Raw genomic sequence first — 17921 nt, forward strand, 5'->3', positions numbered from 1 at the left:
CTAGTTTCTTGTTGAGTCTCGATGCCATGATATCCACGTCCGGCACTCCCCATCTTTGGCAGAGTGCTTGAAAGACTAGTGGATGCAGAGACCATTCCCCCGGCCATAGAGTCTGGCGGCTTAAGAAGTCCGCCTGAAAGTTGTCCACTCCTGGAATGAATATTGCCGATATGCAGGGCACATGAGCCTCTGCCCATAGAAGAATCAAGCTCACCTCTCTCTGAGCGGCTTGACTCCTGGTTCCCCCTTGGTGATTTATGTGTGCCACGGCCGTGGCATTGTCTGATTGAATTCTCACCGGGAACCCCTGCAATTTTGACGTCCAAGCCCTGAGGGGTAGTCGAGCTGCTCTGAGCTCCAAGATGTTGATGGGCAACTGCTTCTCTGGCTTTGCCCAAGTACCTTGGCGAGTGCAACCATCCAAAATTGCTCCCCAGCCCGTCAGGCTGGCGTCTGTGGTCACTATCTTCCAAGCCACTGGGCTGAAAGACCTCCCCTTCAGTAGATTCTGAGGGTCTAACCACCAACACAGACTTTGTCGGACTCTTGATGAGAGCGGCAACGGGATATCCAAGGCCTGTGGCCTTCTGCTCCATGCTGACAGGATGGCTGCCTGTAGGATGCGAGTGTGGCTCTGGGCGTATGGTACCGCCTCGAATGTGGCCACCATCTTGCCTAGTAACCTCATACATAGGCGAATAGTCGGTTCTTTCTTGCTTAGAACCAGTAGGATTAATTCCTTGATGGCTTTTACCTTCCTCAGAGGTAGGAACACTCCTTGTTGTTCTGTGTCTAATCTCATGCCGAGATATTCCAACTGCTTTGTGGGCTGGAAAGCTGACTTTTCTCGATTTAGGACCCAGCCGAACCTCTCGAGGTATTGGACCGTGAGGGCCACTGCTCGCTCCAAGCCGGGAGACGAGTGATCTATGACTAGGAGGTCGTCCAGGTATGCTAGGATCGTGACCCCTTGGATCCTTAGTTTGGCTAGGATTGGAGCTAGGACCTTCGTGAACACCCGGGGGGCCGTAGCCAACCCGAAGGGAAGCGCCACGAATTGGAAGTGACGCGAAGCCACCATGAAGCGTAGATATCTTTGATGTGGCTGATAAATTGGAACATGAAGGTAGGCATCCTTTATGTCTATGGACGCCATGAAGTCGTCCTTCTGGAGTGTGGCAGCTGCTGACCGCACGGATTCCATCCGAAATGAGCGGATCTTTAGATATGCATTTACCATCTTTAGGTCCAAAATTGGCCTGACATCTCCATTGGATTTTGGGATGATGAATAGGTTGGAGTAGAAACCCAGCCCCTGTTCCAGGACTGGTACCTCTACTCTTACTTCCTGGGAAAGTAGATGATCTAATGCCGATCTTAATGCGGCTCCCTTTTCCGGATCGTTTGGAATCCTCGACTTCTGGAAATGAGGAGGAGGAAACCTTAGGAAATCTAATTTGTAGCCTGTGGCCACGGAAGACCGTACCCACTCGTCGGGAATGCTGGCTTCCCAAATCTCTGAAAAGAGTCGCAGCCTTCCCCCCACCTTCGTGGGTGGGGGCGCCCCTTCATAAGGTTGGCTTGGGGGCTGGTTTTGCTGGTTTGCGAAACCACTGCCTTTTGCCTCTAACAGCCTGTCCTTGTGATCTGCTGTTGAAGCCGAAGTTTGCTTTTGCAGGAGGCCGTCGATACTGCTTGGCATTAGAGGGCCCCTGCCCAGGGGAATACTGTCGTTTAAACGCAGGTCCCTGAACCTTCTTCTTAGTTGGCAAGAGAGTACTCTTGCCGTTTGAAATGGTCTGAATGTATTTATCTAGGTCTTCTCCGAAGAGTCGTCCTCCATGGAAGGGGAACCCTACCAGGAGCTTCTTGCATGGGGGCTCAGCCTCCCAGCTTTTTAACCATAAGAGTCTTCTCATATGGATAAGGGATAACGATAAACGTGACGCTTGCTGGATAGAATCCTTGATTGCGTCTACCGTAAAACATATGGCCTTAGGGACATCCGAAAATTTTTCTGCCTGCTGGGCCGGAATAAGTTTAAGCATCTGCTTAAATTGATCCGATAATGCTTGAGCGACCCCAACCGCAGCCACAGCTGGCTGTACTACTGCCCCTGCAGTAGTGAAGGAGTTCTTAAGTAGTGCTTCCAAGCGCTTATCAACTGGATCCTTGAACACCTGTATGTTTTCTACAGGGCATGTTAATGATCTGTTAACACATGAGATGGCTGCGTCCACTGCAGGAGTAGCCCATCTTTTGGAAAAATTTTCTTCCATAGGATATAGGACAGAGAACCTTTTAGGTGGTAAGAAGATCTTATCTGGCTTGTTCCAATCTTGGAACAAAATTCCCTCTAATAGAGGATGGATCGGAAACACATCATTGCTTTGAGGCGCCCTCAGTGAGCCCAAAGCTGAAACCGTCGATACCTGGAGATCTGGTACTGGCAAGTTGAATGTCCTATGGACCAAGTCCGACAATCCTTGAATCCACCAGCTCTCCCTCAGGGAGACTGCCCCAGACTCCTCTGTATCCGGGTCTTCGATCCCTGAACCTACTTGGTCCGTGTCCAAGAGGTCGTCCAATTCCCCTGAGGAAAGGACCTCCTCTTCTGAGGGTCCGCGCTCGGGCGACGGAGATCTATTCCGCTTACTGCCCCGCATAGCTGCGGATATCATTTTTCCCATGCTTTTCTGCATCTCTTTTAAAGAGGTGAGTAATACCTCCTCCGTGACCATCTTAGGGTTGGACTGACCCGCGTCAGCTCCAGCCCCAGATCCCGATGGCCCCAAGGCTCCCTGTAGGGAAAACAGCGGCATACCATGGTACAATACCGAGGTACACCTGCTACCTATTGGTATTTGGAACTATAAAAGTTAATTGTCCAAACACCTGTTTGGGGGATAAAAAAATGCTTCCTCTCCCCTAGATGACTTTTTTTTTTTTTTTTTTTTTTTTCGTTTTTGTTTCAAATCCAGGAAAGAAAAAACATTCTGTCCCCCTGAGTAGTATTGCAAAGAAAAACTATGAGATGGAAAAGAAACAGCCTATTTCTAGGCTTGACAAAACAGTCCTCTGAAGACTGCAATATCCTTTCTGGCCACTGTGTGTCCTCGGCGCCCCGTGCTGCCGCTCTGGTCTTTCTCCTCAGTTCCAAAGTATTGATGGAACAAACAAGGAAGGGCCGCCCCTTCCTTTAAGCCACTGACCCGCCCTTCCCCCCCCAGCAATCTCAAACAGGAAATGCCCCTCCCGACAGGGGGAGGGGGGGGGGATTTTGGGAGGAAGGGACCTCTCTGTTCCAGCAAACTGCAGCCTGCAGCCTGGAACACACGAGGAGGTCAGCGTTTTGCCTGCTTGCAGGCTCTGAGGAGGAAGACTGAATGGAGCATCGCCTGGAGGCCTGCAGGTAAGCAAAGCTCTCTGACACACACATATATTTTTATATAACACAGGCCCCACTCAATGCTTTTCCAACACTACAAGGGAGGTCACATCTTATGGGGAATAATACATAGAGAGCCATCCTATCTTTATGATATGTGACTAGTTTGCCAGATGCAGTGCATAACTTTAGGCATGTCCCCTGTGACCCCCCAGAAAAAAACCTGCTAAGAACCAAGTTCCGCAAGTTTTCCCCTCACTTACCTGCTCCATGCCGCAGGACTTTGCCAAGCAAGAGGCCCAATCTTCCCCCATCTCCGTGGGGATGTCTAGACCTTCAGGCCCTGGGTTCCTATGAAGGATCCACTGTCCTGGGCCCATATAGCACCCTGGCAACAGAAAACTTTAGGTACCCAAAGGTTTCTAAGTTCTGGGCCCAGGGTCCAGCTCTCTAAAAAGAAAAGCATTATGGGCTATACCCCAAGGGTTTGGGGTCCGGTTACTGACCACTTTAGCGCTGAGGCTTTTTTGGACAGAACCGGTAGCTCACCTAATCCCAAGGATGCGGAGGCAAGCTAAACCATGACTAACACCTAAGACACTGGCGTAAAAACTGAGGTACTCCTCCTATGGGAGGGGGTTATATAGGGAGGGGCATTTCCTGTTTGAGATTGCCAGTGTCTACACCTGAAGGTACTCCATATAACCCATATAGTAATGAATGCCGCTCTGTGTCCCGTGATGTACGATAAAGAAACTAGAACATGTTCCTTGCAGGATAAGGCCATCATTTCAGGCACTCACATCGCAGAGGTGATGTCTAAAAGAAAAAACACCTTGTGGGTAAGAGTAGAGAGAGGAATGTCTCGATTGTTTTAGAAGCCAACATTTTAACCCAGAGAGAACCAAATTTAAATCCCATAGAGTCACAGAGGAATGGATAGGGGGGGGGGGCTTTGTGGGAGACTCCAAGAAGGCCATTGGTCTCTGAAACAAGACAGAGGGCAGAAACTTGACCTTTGATAGTACTGAGAGCCAAACCAGATCAGGCTGCAGCAAGAAGAGGATTTGTCCTAAATTGTTTATGCTTCGAGTCGCCTCTCGGAACCCATTGAAGGGAAGTGCTGTTTCATGCGGAGTTGCCTCACCAGAGTCAGTGATGTTCCCTTCATTGCTTTGTATAAATAGGATTTGTAGCCTCTTTGATGTGCCCCTTTTGAAATGTCTATGCCTGGGACAAGGCTGGAATTTGAAGCTCTGCCCAGCAAAGAATGCAATTCTCCTGTCTTGCCACAGCAAGGCTCTGTCTGGTCCCTACCTAATGGTAGGGACCTTGTGACATTGTCTAACTGAACCTGGATCAGATGACCCTTCAGTAGAATGGTCCAATGCTGCAGAGAAAACCAAACCACATGAAATTCTAGGATGTTGATTGTGAGACAAGACTTCAATGACAACCAAGTTCCCTGCCTGGATATCCCTGCACTGATAAGCTGCTCAGAACTCCTCCTCGGCCCAAAAAGCTGGCATCCATCATGAGAAATGAGAAGACGCAGGAGCACACTTGTTGCCTCTGTGGTCAGAGTCAAATAACTGGTTGATTTCGGCCACAGTCTTGTATGACTGTAGTCGAAGCTTCAGCCAAGGGGGAAGAGGAACTGACCACACACAACAAGATAAGGAAGACAACAAAGATGGAATAGACTTTAGCAGAAGACAACAGGATTCCATGACGCAGACGCCGGTTGCATTAGAAAGGACCCTGCAAGCAGCCCTGAAGTCATTAGTAAAGTGTAGGCTTAGGGCACCCGGTACAGTGGGACTGCCTTTCCCCTGTCATGTCTAGGATTTGAAGTGCTGCAACCACATGGCAGTAAAGCAATAAAAAAGACTGTATACAAGGCAAAACCTCACGTATTCATGAAACCTAGATAGCTGTAGCAGGTGGATGTTGGACGGCTGAAGGTGACCAAAGTTACTATAGGCGGGCAACAGAAATGGACTGAAGATTGAAATTCCTAGTAGCTGTTTGAAAAGAAAGACCAGCAACTGAGGAGATACTTTGTCAATGCCGTAAACCAGGAATAAGCACAAAAATCACGGGCAACATTTCCCCCAGCAGTAGACGTCAGCACTCAGTCCTTCTAACCCCTTCCACAGTGAAAGCTGACAGGAAACATGAATTTTCAAAAAGGCACCCAAAGTCCTATGTACTTGAGGTAGATGCTATTGTTTGGCCTACTGGCCGACTCACAAAGTGTGTCTTAACAGACAGGGTAAGTGCTGAGGCAATGGCAGTGGCTCTGGACCTGAAAAAACTTACTGCAGCTAACTTGTTACCCAGATAGATTCTGGACAGCATGGTCTGGATGTGGCGAGCCAAAAGCCAGACTGAGGCTGGCCATGCTAGATAGTTGCAATCAGAGGGAACAACTTCAGTAGTGGAGAGTCTTGACTGAAGGAAAAAAGGTTGAAAAGTAAGATAAAAGTGATGCTAACAAATATAATTAATCCAATTGTAGCACAGGTAGGTATAGCATTAGGTAGGTGGTGGGGGGGTTGAGGGAAAGCATTTTTTTTTTTGATCAGATTACACTTCATCTTTAATAACCAGTGCATTACTTGACCATGGATTTGGGTAGAACATCATCATCTCCCTGGGATTGACCCTTCTGCCTGGTTTGCCATCAACGCTTCCCTGTGTGGTTTGGAGTCCTGAGATCCAGCATCCGGCCCCACTTGGCCTCTTCATCTACACAGCCATGGAGAGTAAGGAACCAAGGTTTCAGTGTCTGTTTGACACACTGCCGTATGGTATATGTGTCCGTCTGATCCGGTTAGGCCTCGTACAGACGATCGGACATGTCCGATGAAAACGGTCCGCGGACCGTTTTCATCGGACATGTCCGCTAGCAGATTTTGGTCTGATGGTTGTACACACCATCAAACCAAAATCCCAGCGGACAGAGAATGCGGTGACGTATACGACACCAACGTTCTCTGATGCCAAAGTTCAATGCTTCCGCGCATGCGTCGAATCACTTCGACGTTATGCGCGGGTTCTCGGGCCAGCATCCATGTCCGATGAGTCATACTGACCATCGGACATGTCCGGCGGACATGGTTCCAGCGGACATGTTTCTTAGCATGCCAAGAAACATTTGTCCACTGGAAACCTGTCCGGTCGGCCGGAAAATTGTCCGGTCGGCCCTACACACGACCGAACATGTTCGCGGAAACTGGTCCGTGTACCAGTTTCAGCAGACATGTTCGGTCGTGTGTACGAGGCCTAAGAGTACACAGCTTTACTTTGGGAACCTCTTTTTCCCCTACATTTTGTGTCCCACAGGACTTTGGTATCTACTGTCTGTGGACTCATACCATTTTCTCATATTTTTGATTGAACTTGAACTTATACTCACTCATGTATTTACATTGTTATTTAAATGGCATAACACCCTATTTTGTTCACAATATTGACCACTAGTGGTCTATCACCATTTAGTTTTCACTCGCTTATTGTTTTTACTTGATTATTTAGCGCTACACTATTTGTTCTCCATTTTCACTTTGACTTTGTTTGAGTGTTAGCAGCTACAGGTTTTTGTTTGGTTTAGTGCAGTTTTTGTGTGGTTTAGCGCAGTTTTTCCCCCACCATTTTCTCACAATCGTTTCTATAAGCTTTACTTACTTTGTACTTTCCAGTGTCTTCTGCATCTTCTTGGTCATCCTTTCGACAGCTGCCTGCCTCTTGTTTTCTGGAAGCAAGTCGATTTTATTCAAGATGACCACCATCTTTTTGCAGGCAATCTGACCTATGACCAGACACTCAGCCGACTGCGTCTGCATTCCCTTTGTCACATCGATGACCAGCATCATCAGATCGATAATCTGTGCACCTGCCCAGGAAGAGAGACAATAAGAACTGTCAGAACTTCAGCTACAGAAGGAGACAATGTGGAAATATCACAAGGAGCAGTAAGGAGCAACCTTCTCAGAGTTCTATACTATGATGAAAAATAGGTTTAGTTACCATCCTAAATTCTGTGAGGGACATCTACAAGCACTGATATATATAGATTTTTTTTTTTTAGGCTTCATTTATCTGGTTAAAAAACTGGTCCGAAAGAGATTAGATCTGCCAACATTAGTAAAGAGGAACAAGTTAAGACTAAGAACCACTTTGTACATCCCTGGTCTGTTGGTGCATAGTGTTTGTGCCATGTATGATGCTTCCAGACAGTCCATTGATTTTTAATTCTGAGCTCCTGTGTGTTGGCACAGCCCACGTGCAGAGCCCACCAGGAAGTCGGCGCTGCGCTAATCACAGGCAGTGAGACGTTGTCCCGATCCGTGGCTGCAGAGATTGGGAAATGTCTCACTGCCTGTGATTAGCGCAGCGCAGCGCTGACTTCCTGGCGGGCTCTGCACATGGGCTGTGCGAACACACAGGAGCTCATCCTTAATTCGTAGGTTTCCCTGCAGACTTCGCAATAGAGCAGCATTGTCCAGAGCATGTGGCAGGAAATCTACAGTGATTGTAAACGTCAGACATGAAATATGAACAAAGCATATCCCTCTATAGTGTGTACTTGTCTCAATTAAGAGCACTAAGTGGCACTTTTGTCTCCTGCCTCCTTCCTCTGCTATGAGCATGAATCACTTCTGACAAGTTTTCCCTTACACCATGCTGACGCCAAAATAGTGACAGCCTCATCTCTGTTCCTGTGTGGAGTGGGGCGTTTCCCTTCCCTCCAATCAGCTCTCAGAGCTCTCCTCGCTAAGCTCTGCAGACTGTAACTTCAGCTCTCCGCCCATTTTTTCCTAAACTCTCAGACAAGCTTTATAATTTGGCACATTGAATGGATACAGAGAAGAGAAGGCCTTCAGAAAAACAGGTAAAACTTATGTAGGAGGATTTGCTTCATCTCTGTGTATCACCTGAGGTGATACACAGGTGATACACTGTGTTGGAAAGTGTGCCCCTCTATAAGAGCTGCGGTTTCTCCTGTCAACCCCTACGTCACTACCAGGGGCGGACTGACCATTGGGGCTCTCGGGCACTGCCCGAGGGCCCCATGCCACTAGGGGGCCCCATCAGGGTTGCCAGGCTCAATAAAACCAGGGACAGTATGTAAAAATCTGTGTTTTTTTTACATCTGTCCCTGATATGTCCGAAATCGACATGCTTTTGATGTGAAAATCCTGAGATTTTAGCTGCCCTGCCTCTGCACTGCCTCCTGGTGTGGTGGCCATCTGTAAGCCCAGGGGCCCTATAATCTTCTATTGCCCAGGGGGGGGCATGAGTTGTCAGTCCACCCCTGGTCACTACTGTGTCCTGTGATTTTAGAGAGCAGCAGCGATTGGAGCTTTGCAAAAGAGTGAAGATTTAACTCACCACCCATTGGACGGGCAAGCATAACATTTCTTCTTCCGTGTGCTTTTAAAATTCATTCTCTCCCCACGGCACAGGAAAACATCTTGCAATTAAATCCATCCAGGGCTCCAAAGGCAATTATTGTAATTGTGTGAACTGCATTCAACTAATGGCTGAGCACACAGGGTGGCAGCAAGACCCAATGGTCACCTCAGGACAGACAGGTGTTTTAACGACTATCGTTCTTTGTGACATCTGCTTCTTGTCTAAAACTGAACTTTCATAAGGGAAACTGAATTAAAAATTGGTAATGCCCTTTACGGTACTTATTTTACCAGTCTAATCAAAGAAGAAACAAAACAATATATATATACACACACACACACACACACACACATATATATATACACACACAGTACAGACCAAAAGTTTGGACACACCTTCTCATTCAAAGAGTTTTCTTTATTTTCATGACTATGAAAATTGTAGATTCACACTGAAGGCATCAAAACTATAAATTACACATGTGGAATTATACATAACAAAAAAGTGTGAAACAACTGAAAATATATTTCATATTCTAGGTTCTTCAAAGTAGCCACCTTTTGCTTTGATTACTGCTTGGCACACTCTTGGCATTCTCTTGATGAGCTTCAAGAGGTAGCACCCCATCACTCTCCTTCTTGGTCAAATAGCCCTTACACAGCCTGGAGGTGTGTTTGGGGTCATTGTCCTGTTGAAAAATAAATGATGGTCCAACTAAACGCAAACCGGATGGAATAGCATGCCGCTCCAAAGCTCCGTGACCGCACCCGCAGGACCCGATCGCCGCTGGTGTCTCGCGATCGGTCACCGGAGCTGAAGAACGGGGAGAGGTGTGTGTAAACACACCTTCCCCATTCTTCATTGTGGCAATGTCAGCGATCGTCTGTTCCATGATGTAGGGAAAGACGATCACTGACTTCATATGTCCAGCCCAGCCCCCTACAGTTAGAAACACATATGAGGTCACACTTAACCCCTTCAGGGGTTAACTCCTAAACTGCAATTGTCATTTTCACAGTAATCACAGTGCATTTTTATAGCACTTTTCGCTGTGAAAATGACAATGGTCCCAAAAATGTGTCCGCTATAATGTTGCAGTCATGAAAAAAAAAAAATCGCAGATTGCCACCATTAGTAGTAAAAAAATTAAAATAAAAAAATAAAAATGCCATAAAACTATTCCCTATTTTGTAAACGCTATAAATTTAGGTAGAAGAATACGTATCGGCCTAAACCAGCGTTTCTCAATTTCAGTCCTCAGGCCCCCCCAACAGGTCAGGTTTTCAGGATTTCCCTCAGATGAAAAGGCTGTGGTGATTACTGAGGCAGTGAAACTGATCAAATCACCTGTGCAAAATAATGGAAATCCTGAAAACCTGACCTGTTGGGGGGGCCTGAGGACTGGAATTGAGAAACACTGGCCTAAACTGAGGAAGAAAAAAAAAATGTATATCTTTTTTGGGGATATTTATTATAGCAAAAAGTAAAAAATATTGTTTTTTCTTCAAAATTGTCGCTCTATTTTTGTTTATAGCGCAAAAAATAAAAAAACTGCAGAGGTGATCAAATGCCACCAAAAGAAAGCTCTATTTGTGGGAAAAAAAAGGACGACAATTTTGTTTGCACGACCGCGCAATTGTCAGTTAAAGCTACGCAGTACCGAATCACAAAAAGTGCTCTGGTCTTTGGGCATCCAAATGGTCTGGGGCTGAAGTGGTTAAATCTTACCTTTCAAAGGGGGTGCACTCATTTATGCTGGACACTGGGGCCCAGATTCACATAGACTCGCCTATCTTTAGGCGGGCGTAGCATATCTCAGATACACTACGCCGCCGTAACTTAGTGAGGCAGGTCCCGTATTCACAAAGAACTTGCGCCCTACGTTTTGGCGGCGTAGTGTAACTGTGCCGGCGTAAGCCCGCGTAATTCAAAGTAGGCTCGTGTTGTATGCCAATGAATCGTGACCCAACGTAATTGACGCTTTTAACGAACGGCGCATGCGCCGTCCGTGAACGTATCCCAGTGCGCATGCTCAAAATTACGCCGCAAATAGTCAATGCTTTCGACGTGAACGTAACTTACGTCCAGCCCCATTCACGGACGACTAACGCAAACGACGTAAAATACGAAGCTGTTCGTACGTTTCCGACGTCCATACCGAACATGACTTACCCCTGCTTTATGAGGGGTAACTTTACGCCGGCGTATCTCTTACGTAAACGACGTATCTTGATACCCCTGGCGCACATACGTTCGTGAATCGGCGCATCTAGCTAATTAGCATATTTGACGCGGAAATATACGGAAGCGCCACCTAGCGGCCAGCGGAAATATGCACCCTAAGATACGACGGCGTAGGAGACTTACGCCGCTCGTATCTTGGCAACTGTGAGGCGTATCTGAGTCTATGAATCAGGCGCCGAGTTGCGACGGCCCGTACTCAGAGTTACGACGGCGTATCTGGAGATATGCCGTCGTAACTCCTTTGTAAATCCAGGCCTGTGTATGTGTGTGTAATTATATATATATATATATATATATATATATATATATATATATATATATATATATATATATACTGTATATATAATCAGCTGTGAATTACTTGTATTTGATGCACCGAGTGATTCACCTCTGGTTTCACTTTTCACAGCGGCTTTTTTCCCAATTTCTAGAGATCCATCATAGAGAATAAAATTCATGAGTCATGAGAAGATAAGGCTCTAGGAGTAGGATAGAGCAACGGCTTAAGGTCAGCCTTTAACTGCTGACCACACAGATAACTATAATACACATCCCATTCAGTGACCTGCTTAGAGCATCCGAAAACCACTTCCCTCGCTGACAGCAGCACTGGCGGGATTAAAGAAAATGAAACCTTTTCAGGAGCAGAAATAGTGGAGGACACCGGTACAAAGGGGGCTTTTTTGTTTCTCTTGTAGCAGGTGAAAAACAGCTTTTGAGAGGATTACACACAGTATCCCAGAAAATCAAAATTTAATTAATTGAGCTTCGATGTGCCTTAAGTTAGACATTGGTTTGAGAAGACCAATTTTTTTTTTTTTTAAACACAAAAAAAGTTCTACAAAACTAGGACCAGAGTAAAGGAAAATTGCTGCAACCCGGGAACAATGACTGATTGGCACTGGAGATACAAAGCAATGGCACAAGGAGTCTGTGGTAAATGGCACACTGGCATCTATAATTCCCCAGTCAATGGCTAACCTTTGTCAGAGTCCCCAGCCGATGGAACACCAGCATCCAGAGTCCCCAACCAACTGCACACCAGTACCAAAGTAACATCCGCCAGAAATACACAACCAATAGTCCACTGGTGCCGATGTCCCTAGACAACGACATACCAGTGTCCAGAGTAACCTGCCTTTGGCAGACTTGCCTCCAGGGATCCCCAGTCAATGGCTAACTTTTGTCCCCAGCCGATGGAACACCAGCATCCAGAGTCCCCAACCAACTGCACACCAGTACCAAAGTAACATCCGCCAGAAATACACAACCAATAGTCCACTGGTGCCGATGTCCCTAGACAACGACATACCAGTGTCCAGAGTAACCTGCCTTTGGCAGACTTGCCTCCAGGGATCCCCAGTCAATGGCTAACTTTTGTCCCTAGCCAATGGAACACCAGCATCCAGAGTCCCCAACCAACTGCACACCAGTACCAAAGTAACATCCGCCAGAAATACACAACCAATAGTCCACTGGTGCCGATGTCCCTAGACAGCGACATATCAGTGTCCAGAGTAACCTGCCTTTGGCAGACTTGCCTCCAGGGATCCCCAGTCAATGGCTAACTTTTGTCCCTAGCCAATGGAACACCAGCATCCGGAGTCCCCAGTCAATGCACACCAGTGCCAGGAGTAACCTGCCTGTGGTAGACGTCCACTAAAAGTACCCTGCCATTGGCACCAAGGTCCCTAGTCAATGGCACACCAGTGCATGACGTCAAATGGCGAATGGCAAACAAATTCTTGGGGGATCTAGGCCATTGACATACTAAAAATTGTCACAGACATGATATGAAGTCCATAATTGCCTAAACCCTCCATGTGTATAAAGAATAAATGAACAGAACAGAATGCCAACAAGCGTAAAAAAAAAGAAAAAAATCAACAAATGTGTTGAAAAAAATCTATTAGGGGGAAGGATAAACATAAGCAAGGTATTGGGACGCCTGCCTTTACACGCACATGAACTTTAATGGCATCCCAGTCTTCGTCCGTAGGGTTCAATATGGAGTTGGCCCCGCCCTTTGCAGCTATAACAGCTTCAACTCTTCTGGGAAGGCCGTCCACAAGGTTTAGGAGTGTGTCTATGGGAATGTCTGACCATTCTTCCAGAAGAGCATTTGTGAGGCCAGGCACTGATATTGAATGAGAAGGCCTGGCTCACAAACATAATTGACGTCCTTTTATTCCCACAAATAGAGCTTTCTTTTGGTGGTATTTACTCACTTCTGCGTTTTTTTGTTTTTTTTTGTGCTATATACAAAAATAGAGTGACAATTTTAAAAAGGCAATTTTTTTTACTTTTTGCTAGAATAAAAATCCCCAAAAAATATATATAAAAAAAAATCCCTCAGTTTAGGCCGATATGTATTTGCGCAAAAGTTATAGCGTCTACAAAATAGGCGATAGTTTTATGGCATTTTTATAAAAAAATTTTTTACTAGCAATGGCGACAATCAGCGTGACTGCAACATTATGGCGAACATATCGGACACTTCTGACGCCATTTTGGGACCATTGACATTTATACAGCGATCAGTGCTATAAAAATGCTCCGCTTACTGTGTAAATGTGACTGGCAGTGAAGTGATTAACCACTAGGGGGCTATGGTGGGGTTATGTGTGTCCTGTGGAGTGATTCTAACTGTGTGGGGGCGTGGCTACGAGTGGCACGTCACTGATCGCTGCTCCCGATGAGAGGGAGCAGACGATCAGTGCTGTGCCACTAGGAAGAACAGGGAGAGGCCTTGTTTACACTGGCCTTTCACCGTTCTGCAGCTCTGTGACCCGATCGCAGGATACCAGTGGACATAGAGTCCGCGGGTCCCGCAGGCACCGTCACGAAGCTCGCGGCAGGGGTGCACGTGCACCGCTGGCAGGAAGTTCAAAGTGACAAAAATATACGTCACTTTGCCCAGCCGTGCCATTCTGCCGACGTATAAGTGCGTGAGCTGGTCGTTACCCAGTTAAAGGACAGCTAAAAAGACCAAGGGCCAGATTCAGGTAGGAGATACGACGGCGTATCTCCAGATACACCGTCGTATCTCTGAGTGTGCGGCGTCGTATCTATGCGCCTGATTCTTGGAATCAGTTACGCATTGATCTGACTAAGATCCGACCGGCGTAAGTCTCTTACGCCGTCGTATCTTAGTTACAATTTTACGCTGGCCGCTAGGTGGCGCTTCCGTATATTTACTTGTTGAATATGCAAATTAGGTAGATACGCAGATTCAGAAACGTACGTCCGCCCGGCGCATTTTTTCACGTTGTTTACGTTAGGCTTTTTCCAGCGTATAGTTACCCCTGCTATAGGAGGCGCAGCCAATGTTATGTATTGACGTCGGGACCGCGTCGAATTATGCGTCGTTTACGCAAGTCGTTCGCGAATAGGGCTTTGCGCAAGTTACGTTCACGTCGATAGCATTGACGATTTGCGGTGTAATTAGGAGCATGCGCACTGGGATGTGTTCACGGACGGCGCATGCGCTGTTCGTTAGAAACGTCAATTACGTGGGGTCACACCTAATTTAAATAAAACACGCCCACATCTTCAACATTTGAATTAGGCGGGCTTATGCCGGCCCTTATACGCTACGCCGCCGTAACGTCGGCCGCAGAATCTTTCTGAATACCATACGCGGCTCACAAAATTACGCTACGCCCGCATAAAGATACACATTTGTATCTCAATCTGAGCCCTACTGTGTCAGTGGGAACTTATCCAAGAGGCAGAAATGTCTTATTGCTCAAGGAACACCTAGAAACCTCTGAAGGAACCCTGGTTGAGAAACTCTGTTTTACAGCAATCATGATATGGGGGATATCAAAAGAAACCCTGTACACCTACATGGGGTCAAACAGCATCAGCAACGCAACCCATATGCCATTCTAGGACAATGGCACACAGACATTGGGATCCCAGGATGGTGCAGTCTAACCAAGAATAATAAAACTAAGGGCCAGATTCACAGACATTTGCGTCGGCGTAACGTATCGCATTTACGTTACACCGTCGCAAGTTTTACGGGCAAGTGCTTGATTCACAAAGCACTTGCCTGTAAAGTTGCGGCGGCGTAGCGTAAATCCCTCCGACGCAAGCCCGCCTAATTCAAATGGAGCGTGGATCATTTAAATTAGGCGAGTTCCCGCGCCGAACGTACTGCGCATGCTCCGTTTTGAAATTTCCCGCCTTGCTTTGCGCAAAATGACGTCGCACCGACGTAATTTTTTGAACGTCGACATGAGTTACATCCTTTCCTATTCACGGACGACTTACGCAAAAAAAAAAAAATGTTAATTCGACGCGGGAACAACGGCCATACTTTAACATGGCAAGTCTAAATATAGGCCAAGAAATAGCAGCTTTAACTATACGCCGGGAAAAGCCGACTAGCGACGACGTAAGAGAATGCGACGGCCTCGCGTACCTTCGTGGATCGCCGGAAAAAGCTAATTAGCATACCCGACGTGGAAAACGACGCAAACTCCACCCATCGGACGATCCGAAGGCGTACGAAGCCGTACGCCTGTTGGAACGAAGCCAGAAGCCGTTGTATCTTGGTTTGAGGATTCAAACTAAGGCTACGACGCGTCAAATTTGAAAATACGCCGGAGTATCAGTAGATACTCCGGCGTATTTCTTCTGTGAATCTGGCCCTAAGATGCAAATTGCTTACTTTGGGGAGGAAGAACAGCCCTTTCTGAACATACTTTTGATAAATGAGGTTAACTATGTAAATTGCAGCTTACCCACAATGCACTGCCAAGCATGAGCCGCCATACTACAGCCAAAATTGCCCGGGTCATGTCAACCACTTAATAACAGTACACGGCTGTTAATTTCTACAGCAAAACAAATTCCAAACTGAGAAACCTCTACTGATTGAAAGCAGAGGTCTGGTGAAATGCAGTCCCGGTTCTGTTATTCCTTCCTAACCATCCATGACTACCAGCCTTGAAATAAGATAATCCTCTTGATCGAAGGGGAATTGGGAACAGACCACGCTCTGCTAATGATGCCCTGGCACAGTCGCCAGGTTGTAATGGTTTTGAAAACGGGGAAAGGAGAGGAAAAAAAAAAAAAAAACACAAAATGGAGATCCACAGATAATATTTCTGTCGTTCAGATCATTCCAACGCTGTTCTCTAATTTTCTGAGCCTTTGTGGCACTTCCCTTACAAGGCACGGCGCAGCAAATCAATGCGGGTTATAAGGCTTAGTTATGGTTCATTGAAGCACGAGTCACAGTTTAAGTTTTATTACGAAAAACCAACAAAAGCCAAAAGTAAGACACAATGGAAGGCAATTTCTCTTCGCAACAGAGCAGCAAAGAATAATCAGTTCTACCAAATGTATAATATAGTATGTAACATTTTCACATAATATAGTACCCAAGCTTTGTAATCCTTTGGGCAGCGTTGTCATTCTTATTGTTTCTTAGGATTATATATGTTAAAAATCAGATCAATTTTTAATTCCTTCCTGGCTAAGATGATTCTGGTCTGAACTCTTTTTCAAGCTTTCCAAATTGAGTAAACTGTGTACATGCTTGTGTACGTTTGTCTACACCAGTTATGTCATACTAAGGCTCCATGCGCACTGGGCTTAAAAAAAAACATCAGTTCCTATTACAGAATATAACGCTTATATAGGATTTTTTTGTACACAGTTTAGGAGAGTTTTGCCTTTTTTTCTGCCAGAAAGCTCCAATCAGAAATGCAAACCAGAAGGTTTTTTTCTATGCCTCTAAAAGCGGAGCTTAAAAAATATGCCTCTAATCGTCCTAATGTCCATGGACACGTGAGCTGCTTCTACAGACAAAACACAAAACTCCTGTAGAAGCAGCGATTTTTAAGCCAATGTGCATGGACCCTAAAAGTGCTCCATTGAGAACTAAAAGAATGGATGCGACAGTTGTGCTGGGTATTCTACAATAAATGGTTAGAGACATTCTACATGAGATGGCCAGAGACTGTGGACCTTCTACAAGAGATGGCCAGAGACTGTGGACCTTCTACAAGAGATGGCCAGAGACTGTGGACCTTCTACAAGAGATGGCCAGAGACTGTGGACCTTCTACAAGAGATGGCCAGAGACTGTGGACCTTCTACAAGAGATGGCCAGAGACTGTGGACCTTCTACAAGAGATGGCCAGAGACTGTGGACCTTCTACAAGAGATGGCCAGAGACTGTGGACCTTCTACAAGAGATGGCCAGAGACTGTGGACCTTCTACAAGAGATGGCCAGAGACTGTGGACCTTCTACAAGAGATGGCCAGAGACTGAGGACCTTCTACAAGAGATGGCCAGAGACTGTGGACCTTCTACAAGAGATGGCCAAAGACTGTGGACCTTCTACAAGAGATGGCCAGAGACTGTGGACCTTCTACAAGAGATGGCCAGAGACTGTGGACCTTCTTCAAGAGATGGCCAGAGACTGTGGACCTTCTACAAGAGATGGCCAGAGACTGTGGACCTTCTACAAGAGATGGCCAGAGACTGTGGACCTTCTACAAGAGATGGCCAGAGACTGTGGACCAATGTAAGGAGCATTCTTCCCAATGACCATCACAGTAATGTTACACGAACTGTAGATTTAGCAATAATTACCTGCGTTTCCCTGAAACTGGAAGGTTATTGCAAGGGTTCCTCAGTGTTAAAAAGGTTGAGAAATGCTGCCCTATAGTGTGCAACTGGCCCCCAAGAGTTGATGCGCCATTGGTTAGGGCCTCCAGGGGCAGGTGTGCCATTGGCTAGGGACTTCAGGTGCACATCTGCCATTGCCAAGAGACTCTGGACACTGGTGTGCCATAGGCCAAACACTACAGACACCAGTGTGCCATTGGCAAGGGTCTCTGGGTGTCGA

The 17921-nt window shown here is 46.4% G+C and overlaps 1 protein-coding gene across 1 annotated transcript in view; it reads right to left on the reverse strand.

Annotated features, from left to right (window-relative positions):
- The window catches only part of EEFSEC (eukaryotic elongation factor, selenocysteine-tRNA specific), a 215544-nt gene that overhangs the window by 167670 nt on the left and 29953 nt on the right, over window positions 1-17921 (reverse strand). Inside the window, exon 2 of the mRNA XM_040358969.1 lies at window positions 7079-7286. Coding sequence (XP_040214903.1) covers window positions 7079-7286 — 208 coding nt within the window. The remainder of the gene's footprint in view (window positions 1-7078; window positions 7287-17921) is intronic.

This window comes from Rana temporaria, chromosome 7 (genome assembly GCF_905171775.1).
Source record: "Rana temporaria chromosome 7, aRanTem1.1, whole genome shotgun sequence".
Classification (NCBI taxonomy): Eukaryota; Metazoa; Chordata; class Amphibia; order Anura; family Ranidae; genus Rana; species Rana temporaria.